Source organism: Strix aluco, chromosome 4, assembly GCF_031877795.1.
Source record: "Strix aluco isolate bStrAlu1 chromosome 4, bStrAlu1.hap1, whole genome shotgun sequence".
NCBI lineage: Eukaryota > Metazoa > Chordata > Aves > Strigiformes > Strigidae > Strix > Strix aluco.
The window spans coordinates 41,022,642-41,032,673 of record NC_133934.1 but is presented as its reverse complement, the minus strand read 5'-3'; the positions used below and the strand labels follow the sequence as shown (position 1 = coordinate 41,032,673).

At 34.4% G+C, this 10,032-nt stretch overlaps 1 protein-coding gene across 2 annotated transcripts in view; it reads right to left on the bottom strand.

Annotated features, from left to right (window-relative positions):
• Positions 1-527: 527 nt before the first annotated feature.
• The window catches only part of GLRA3 (glycine receptor alpha 3), a 95,374-nt gene continuing 85,869 nt past the window's right edge, over positions 528-10,032 (bottom strand). For both annotated transcript variants that reach the window (XM_074822791.1, XM_074822792.1), the window contains one exon: positions 528-7,018. In XM_074822791.1, coding sequence (XP_074678892.1) covers positions 6,749-7,018 — 270 coding nt within the window. In that variant the 3' untranslated portion in view covers positions 528-6,748. The remainder of the gene's footprint in view (positions 7,019-10,032) is intronic.

The following is a 10,032-nucleotide window of genomic DNA, read 5'->3' as shown; positions in this document are numbered from 1 at the left end:
GGAGGGCTCAGAGATCTATAAAGTTTCCATTAGACTATTTTGCTGTAAGTGATCTTATTCTCAAAAAAGAAAAGAATTTCTGCACGACTATTTTGGTGTGGCTGTACTTCTCTGAATATGCATTTATCAAGATAAATAACCCCTTCCCTGAGTTTTCAGAATGAGCTTTTTTCAGAACTGGAGCCCGTCCTCTGCCTCTCTTCTGGAGAGATCTCTTTCTGTCCATTCGCTGTAAAGGAAGCCTTGGAAGATCAGACTCCTGATTCAGTGCCTGCCATTCTCCATCATGCTCCCTGAAAACACCTCTTTGTATATTTCATTAAGGCAGTCAAAATATTTTGAAGCTTAATCTGAATAATATAAAAATTGAAGACACTCCATTCCTTCTCTCTCAAGTTTTGACTCCTGAAGTATTTAATGGTAATGCACCTTAACTGCTGTTGAGGGTTTCATCCTTTTTTCCAATTTCTGATACTCCCTGCTGTGACTTTAAATCCATTGCCTAAAATATCATAAAAATAATTGCATGTTTTCTGGAAAAAGTTGTTTATTTTTTTTAACAAAATATCTACAATGACATAAGTGACACCATAAATTTCACATATTTTAACACTTCTGTCTTCAGAGAATGTCAGTTTAAGTGCAGTATGATACTGTAATACAATAAAAAAGAATTTAATCAAATCCATGCACAACACATTTATAGAGTTTTACCAAAAAGGAAGTACTTTGAGATGAAATTGCCATCAGACAGAATTCACAGGAGAGTATTTTGACAACTCACAGACAAGTTATTAATACACTTTCATATTAATTATTTTCTTTTTTCTTGCTGTAGCCTTTAAAAAAGCCAGGATCACTAACACACAAACTACTGTATATTATGTTAAACCTTTATGTCAAAAGCTTATGGCACAATTTCTTTTTATACAGATCACAATTACACATTCATGGAACATCAGTAGCTACTTTAGTCCATTTCATCTGTTAACATCACTGTGTCATACATTAAAATACAAACATAAGAAATGTTTCTTGCATATTTCACGAAGATGAAAGTGAAGAAGTGCAGTAATATTCAAGAATGTCAAGAATACAGGATGAGCCAATATTTTTCTGGCATTTAACCACTGCTTCAAGCAATCTAACCTGCTTCCACAAGCCTTCCAAACTGATAGTATTTCAGTAACTACTGTAGGTGATGTGTGTTGCCTGAAGGCACCTTTTCCATAACCACTCCAAAACAGAATACCCATTTTATTATTAACAAGTAGTTTGGTTTGTGATTTATATTTTTCTCCTTAGTCATCTCAAAAAGGAAAAAAGCTGTGATGATCTTTTTCTCATCTAAATAACCATATGATTGTACGGTAAGATGTGGATAAAGTTACTTTACTACCTCACAGGGGTACTGTAAGAATTAATAGCTCATTCAGCAGTTTCACAGTTTAAGGCTAAATTCTGCTCTGTTGGATTAGATTAATTCCAATGATAGCTTAAATGAGAGCAGAAGTTGCACATAAAGTATAGCTATCTTTGCAACCAACCATCTTAGCTTGGGCTGGGAACTATATAAATAAATTTACATCAAATATAAAATTATTGCTAAAAATAATACTTTTTTTTTAAGGTTAAGGAAGACATTTTATCTTTCCCTACTGTTAAAAATATAAGGTTTTGTACAGCTTATTATATTCTATTTTCATCTACATGATCAACCTACAGTTGTATAAGGGGTTATAGTACAAAGTGGAAGCAATACCTTACTCCTTAAATGTAAAGTGCACATCTCTAAACCACCTAAATATAAGTCTTTCCAGTGAGTAAACAGAATAATCTCTCGCACATCACAAAGGATTTTTTATAAAGCAGCCTATAAAAGGTTTTGGACCAAACTCTGATAAAGAGAATCCAAAGAAAACCAATATATGATAGAGTTGAAAAAATAATTAAATCCCATGTTCTTCCTAATTCTACTAACCTGCTTAGATAATAGTGCTTGCTGTCAAAGCTTAAAAGTAGAATGCACTTTATTTTGGTGTTAAAATAGCTAAATTCTATATAGTGTGATAAAAATAGCTGAATTCTATATAGTAAAACACTAGCATCCCTTCTTCTCTTTCTCCTTCAAACCTCCTCTAGTTTGTCAGCATTATAGAGAAAAAACCATTATAGAGAAAAAAACCCTCTGACCATGGAAGCCTATTTTGTTGATATTTTAATACAGTTTTTTTTTTAAAAAATGCATTTTGCTATTCATAATTTAAGCAGGGGTTTGGTACTGTGGTAGTTGAGTACATCTACTGCTCCTCTAAGGGACCTTTCTTATCCTCTCTCAAGGTCTTGAAGTTTTTGGCCTTATGAGGGATGACATGGAATTGGCTACATCTCTCTTTAGTGCAGGAAGAAAAGACAGTCATATGAGAGGTTCCAGGCACTGCTTTGGGCTTTCTCTCTCCCTGTGGTCCCTTTTATGCTATATACAGCCCATGCTTTTCATCTTGTACCTTCCTGCTCCACTTCTCTTTCCATTAAGAAAGCTTATGGTGTGGAAGTCAATTCTCTGTCCACACAGGTAGAAACTACTGTCCCAAGAGGATATATACTTTGCAGTAGTTGACATAAATTGTTTCCTGCTGCAGCTACTGCTTCCACCTGAACAAGTGTACCTATGGAGAGGATACTGGGGGATGGGGAAAAGTAGTAAGGATGCCTCATGCTTCCTTCTTTCCCCTTTATGGTGACTGTGTCAGCTCTTTGGTAACTGTGTTACTGGAATGTCCCTCCAGATCCTATAGTTTCTCCCTCTGTTTTCATTGTATTGCAATGATCTTCCAGTGTCAGTATTTTATTTTTGAAGTATAGGTCCGATCTACTGAAATCACAAAAACATGACCTGAGCAGCACAGAGTCTGCACATATGGTGAATAATGACTTGGGGCAAAGCTGCATTAGCCTGTCGCATAGGGGTTGTGTTCCATAGGGGTTGTGCTTGCAAGAAGCCTTCTTGTGTGGCTTTGTTAAAGACCTGTACTCTGCAGAGTCCAGGTTCAGTGATAGTGAGGTGAGGTAGCTATCTACTTCAGCCTAATGAATGGGGTCTTTCTTAGATGTAGAAGTCCTGCTAGAGCCTCTGCCTCAAGCATTATTTCCTTGATGATTATTTTTCTGCCTCTCTACTGCCTCTTTCACAGGATTGTAGCATAAGTACTGCAGTCTGATATTACTGCAGAGTACCTTTCAATTCTGGCATCTTCTTAATGTTATTCCCTGCTACTTCATTATACAGTTACAAAAGAAGCATCTCCCACACTAATCTTAGCTGATGACAGTAGCTGTTTATTCTAGCTTTGTACAGAGGGCTGACATGCCTGCTGGCATTTATGGACTTTTCCCCTAGTCAGTGGTAAAGAGCAGGCGTTTGTGCCTTGAAGTTTCTTATCATCTCAAATGACATTTCTCTGTCTCTTTACCATGTGACTTTACACTAAGTCATTTAGGAATAATCTAAATTAAATTTACATTTTAAGTGCTGCTTTCTTTTGAAAAACACATTTAGTGGACTGCAGAGGCTTCTGTTACCTTGGCAAATGTTATGGTTCCAGTAAAAAAACACAAACCCATCAGTTTGGGAGAGATCTTAGTTCCATTACATCAAAATAGAAAATCTTTACTTACCTGAGGGCAGCGGAATGATATGCCAACTGTTATGTGCATTTGAAAAATCATCATGGAACCCTTTTTTGCTTTTCCCCTCTGAAATATTTTTCTTAATGGATTGCTAAATAAAAAAGTGTTTCAGCAACACCGTAGATGTTGTCATAATGATGTTTTAAACATATTTAATTCTCTCTATTTTCAATGTGCCCTGTTAGAATATTGAGCATTTTATGTAAATTTGCAGTATAGAAGTAGGGTATGCTCAACTTCCCAATGTAATGGCCTATGAAAGAGAAATATAACTACGCAGAGGAAGAGATATACTTTCCATTGGCCAGGTCTGAGACCCTCTTCTTTCTCGCCATAGTGCATGGCTGAAGAGATGCACCCTGAGAGGCAACACTAGACATTAGATCCAGTCATTAAATCTACAGATCTCATTTTAAATAGAACATACAGGTAACATTCCATTAGGGAGGTCAGAAAAGAATTGAAATGTAGATTTATACTTTTTATTTTATATATGCTATACACTGTAATTTTTCCTTAGATTAGCTTACTCTAATCAAAGAGAAATGTGGCACAAGGGTTCTTCCCCCTCACTGAGCTAATAGGTTTATATATGAATGAAGGATCTTGTCCTTCTTACTTAACAATTTACATTCCTTCTGACTCCTTGTTACATTTTGCCAGTGTTGTAATCCAATCTCTCTTTCATCACTTTCAAAATTTCCTGTCTGATTCCTCTATTTGAGAGCATAGACCTTTTCTGCCTTAAAGAATGAAGAAAATTTAGGGCTAAATTTGTTTAGCTCTGCATTACTCAAATTTGTGAATGTTTTCAAAACAAGGTAGTACTGCATGTGCAAGAGCAACAGACTATTGAATGATTGGGAAAGAGGCGATGTGAACCAGGTACTCAGGTGTTATAAACTGCAATAACTAGGAGTTATTCTGATCTGGTCAGCAATTTTTTATACACTTACCCCTCAATTAAGAATTCTTTATTGAATGCAAGTCAGCTATTTTAGAAGGAAAAAAGAAAGGTGAGCCTGAAAGATAATGTAATTTTTTTATGATTGCCTCTCGATTATGGATCCAGTACTTCAGGCAGTCCTTAAACAAAATACTGTTGACTTTGGTGATAGCAGAAGCAAGTTAACATCCCTTTTCATACAATACAGCTAATGATAAATTTGAGAGAGATTAATATAACCCAACTGAAATGTCAGCCATTAGATCATGATACCCCCTCACACAGATGAGCACCTTCATACGCAAATAGGATTTTTTGGAACGTGCACATAAAGAAATCAACAAAAACAAGATACAAACAATCTCAGCAAGCAATAATTGTTTGAAATGATTTGAATTCATTTCAGATCATAATTGAAGTAAAAATATAAAAAAAAATAGTGTTTTAAAATAAAGGAGGATTATACAGTTCCTTTCTGACACAGCTGAACAAAGTCTGTGAACTACTATTTTAGAATCTCTCTAACTAATCCTTGGAGGAAAACAACAAACCCAACCATACCCAAGGTTGCTATGTTATAATCCTTAATGCAGAGTTACATTGCTTCTGTTGCTTCATATGCACCATGCCTTTGGCAGTGCACCAGATGTTTGCCTCCAGCTGATTTTGCTTTTGTATACACATTCTGAGTAAAAACAAACCAAAAATTTAAAACATGTTCAAAACAAAAATACTTTGCAATGAGAAACAGCCTCAGCTACTGGACTTAAAGTATCTAGTAATTCTAAATGTCAGATTTCCATTTTTTAACATGTTTTTGTTTTTCAATAAACAAAATTGGCAAAAATAAACACTCTTGCCTACAAGCTATGCCATAAATGTGATCTATTGTGTTGCAATTTGAAGAAGCAACTAATATGACTTATTTAATCATTTCCAAGAGTTTTAATAGTTGTTCTCCTGTTTATTAATATGAAGTACAATAAATGTAAAAGACCATCCAGATCCTTTTTCATGTTTTAGAAGAGCTGCATGTTTTTCCAAAGTTGTGAAGTGCTTCTTAACCAGTATCTAAGTCATATCAATATACTTCAAAGAATGAGTCAGAAAACTTGATATATTCATAAATTAAACCTCTTGTATTTATGTAACATGTAGGAGATAAGTGGGCATAAACACAGCTGTACTCGTTCTCCAAATGTTTCAGTGAAGCCGTTGTCTATCTGCTTTTAGTTTTGGTCCAAGATCTCTTTGCGTTGCAAAATGAAGCATTGCAAAATTTTGATGTAGTTTGTCTATCTCACAAGCTGTGTGAGTTTTATCAACTGAGAAAAAAACTTCTTCAAAAATATAAAAAAAATTAAAAAAATATGTTTGAATTATAAAGGTGTAGGTAATTAACAGAAAAAAAAATCCTTTGCAGGAATCAATGCTGTACAAATTTTAATGTATTTCTCGTGTGATATGCAGACAATTAGGCTGTAGATACCTTGTGCTGTGTGAGATTCTTTCAACGTACACCTTCCAGAGGAACGGTAATGTGAAGTATATTGAATAAATTATATAACTTAAATGTGTTAAATGTGCTCATTGCAAAACCACAGATACTGACCTTAAGACAAGAAAAAGTCCTTAAAACTGTAATCTCAAATCAGTAATTTGTCATTGTCTTGTAAAATTGAAATACAGATTACAAATACTAATCTATTCTGTAATACTCTGGGTTTTACCTAGGGTATTCTGGATCCATTTCTTTAATTAAAAATACACCAGAGTTAAAAAAACTTAAGGAACATCAAAGAGTACTGTACAGTTATACCACTATGTAACAGTATGTATAAATACTTGGCAGTAAAGCTTCAGTAGAGTGATTTACAATGAAAAAGTTGTTAATATTTAGTTTGACACAAAGTTTACAATAGCAGATGTATTTTCTCTGTGTGTCATTCCTCCATTCCACTGTGGCTGGGCATCACAGGCCATGCAGGATGGTTTTTTTTCTCCCTCAATGCTCTTAACTCTCCTGATCACTCCTCCAATGCACATTTCTAACAGAAAGCCTCCTGTTGAACATGGCAGCCAGATCTGTATATACTGTAAGCCTTAATCTTGTTATTGGTGAATGTCCTCATGCCTGATGATTTTGTAAATTACCCAGTAAAAAATATTGAAAATTAGAAACGCTAACGGGAAACAAGCTCTAGATATTGTGTCTATCTTCTTGGCCCGGTCAATGAATACCTTTCTCATCTCATCAGGGCTTTTTGGTGCAGCTTGAACAGGATTATTTGGCCCCTTTTGTGTCACTCCATCTTTTGCTTGCAGACATGGGCCCATTCCATATGCTGTAAAGCTAAACTGACTTTCCCTTACGTCATCATCCTGTTTAAAAAAAGAAAAAAAAAAAGAAAGAAAAAAAGAAAGACTCTTTTTATTTACAGAAATCTTACTAGCTGCTCAACAGCAAGTATTGCACCATTACCTTAGTGACTTCTTGAGTCCACATTTTATCTTAACCGGTTGAAATTTCAGCCCTATCAGTGTCTGTCAAAAATAGTGCAGCAGCTTTAACAAGCACATAATTTTCCTATTTGTTTATAGATTCTGTAATCTATTTAGAGAAAAGAGGAAACTAGCGGTAATCATGACTTCTGATTTGGTTTCATTTTCTCCATTTACAGATAATATCTGCAGTCTTCAACTGGGCAAAATTCACACTGGTCTTTTAGACAACAGCAATTAACTCTGTATGTTACTTAACAAAATGGGATCCTGACCTCTAGAGGTACTCATCATACAAGCACTAGTGATGGTCACATTAATTATATTGGTGAGAATTCTGCCTATTTGATCATTGTATATTTAGTTAATCTTATCTGTATGCCTTATTTCTGCTCTTCCCTGCGAATACATGAGATAAAGAGAATAGTATGTAAAGTGTCTTAGTTTAAAATAAAGTGAATGAAAGCTAAAGGCCAGATTTTTCTTCTGACTCATTCTTCTGTCAGTTCAGGGAAGAATTGGCAAAGACATTCTGAATTCAGGGAACTATAGGAGAAAATGGGTTTTAATCACATGGCACATAAACAAAAGTAGATGGTCTGAAGATATACATGTTTTCATAGCATGCACATCAAGAATGTGGCTTCTGTCTGGAGACACATTTTGTACTTCTCCTTACCTGGTTATATGTACTCTTAAATAATAAAGAAGATACAAATGCAGGAAAAAAAGTGATACGTAGATTGTAAAGCCAGGGCCAGATTTGGTTCTGAAATATATTCTAGTGTATTCCTTCACTATTTATGCTACTCATGTGATAGCCATGTGATTTTGATGGCATTCATGATTTTTTAAGTACTGATTTTAAATTCAGGATTTCCTATTTTTCATGTCTAATTTAGCCTAGTTGCTTTAGGATTCTAGACTTTTATGAAGTATGCCAGAGTATTATGTATATGTTGTTTTCTAAATAAGTATTTTGGAAAATCATTTCCATAAGTATTAAAAAAATAATTGAGCAGTAGTCAGTTTTCCTTTTGTAAGAGAATTTTTGATATTTTGAAGCTCTTCCTAGCTTAAGTTAAAATAAAAGGGTAAAAAAATTTATTTACCAAAGCAAGTCAAATAATTAGTGTTTCAGTTCAGTAATTCTGAAGAATTTTTGTTTTATTGAAACCGCTTACTTTATGCAAATGTAATTTCTCAATGAACATAGTTTAAATCCAAACTTCCAAATTTTTCATTTTGAAAAAGCCTTTGACATTTGGAAAATTTGAAAATGTTTTGGAATGGAGAATTAATTCTAATTAATTTAGTAGTACTTGCTAGAAGAAACATTGGTAATTACTTTGTTTAAAAAAAATCCAGTTATGTTTATTATCAATATTAGTTGAATAAGTTATCTGCAAAAGAATGCAGATCAGATGCTAAGTTTGAAGTAAACTAGTTGGCAATTGGCATGAGCATCCAGCAGGGCTGTAGTTATCATCCAACTGCAATACTTTTCATATATGTAAATTGAGTAAACTTATAGACTAAAACAGTTTGCTGAAACTACTATACTTCAAATCTGTATTAGAATTCTCCTATAGAAACAAAAAATAAAGAAAAATTAACATGAAAGAAAAGGAGGAAGAAAAATCACTGACTTCAATATGGAAATGAATAACAGAAATACAAAATGATAGGATCATTATTTGATGACGTGATAAAACAAAGATCTAATTACTACCATAGTGTTCCTCTTCTGTCGGAAAAAAATGAGAAATAACATCTTTACAGTAGCTGTATTCCAGAAGAATTGTAGTGTTGCATTCCAGTTAACAGAAGTTACAAATACCTGGACTGTGAGAATTTACACTAAACTTGCCATTTAAACACCTTCACATGTACAATTCAGGGTTTAAATCTTTTCATGCTTCTCCAGAAAATAAAGCTTATGATTACACAGGCTCAAAAAGCTAACAAAATAATTATTCTGTGTAGCAGATTTCAACTGGGTAGTTTTCAGGATGAGGCACTATATACTAAGACTTTACTGTCTCTGTTGTATGCTTACCTGAATGGAGTGATCCCCTAGAATGGTTTTAAAGGCCAGGTCTCTGATATTTTTTTTTTTTTTTTCTTGCAGACATCTTGCATTTAGTCTGCAAGCAGGCTGGAGTCTAGCATTTCCACCCATGTCTGTTGGATGGTGCCTTCATGAGGGTAGTCAGGATGGTTGGAGCTTGCTAATTCAGACCAGAGGCTAATGGATATGCAGGAAAGGGCACCTTCCAGAGCATTGTAACATGCCAGGTACCAGCATACTTTTTTTTTCTGGAGTACCTGCTGGGATATTCAAAACGTGGTTCTACAGGTTTTTCAGCAGGTTCATAATGCAAAAAAATCATTAATTTGGCCTTAGGTTCATATCTGAGAGTGTTTGTGCACAGCAGGAAAGATGCAGTTACGGTTATTATTGATATTAACTTATGAGTGCTTTTTTGAAGGCATTTTTATAAGATGTCAGTGACACCCCATTTGTTTTTATCAATTGACTTAGCTACAGTCCCTCTTTTTGACTAGAAATATTTCTTGTGATGCATGTGTTCGAGTCCACAGCTGTTGCAGTCATCTAATGGTAGTACCCTGTATGTCCCAGTTGAGAATTGGACAGTGAATCTTCCTCAAGAAGTCTTGCATTTTGGTTGATTTTTCTTTTAAATGTAACAGGGAAGCTTTTTTTTTTGGTCTTTTGAATATCTGTTTAGTGCATCATCACAGAAAAGAAAATTAATGATTTCTTATTGATTTTTGATAGAGCTTTTAAAATCTTGTTATGAACAAACTTTAATAAAGGTTCAATATGAATGCGTTTTTCACATGTACGGCTTTGAAATTAAGAATTTGAA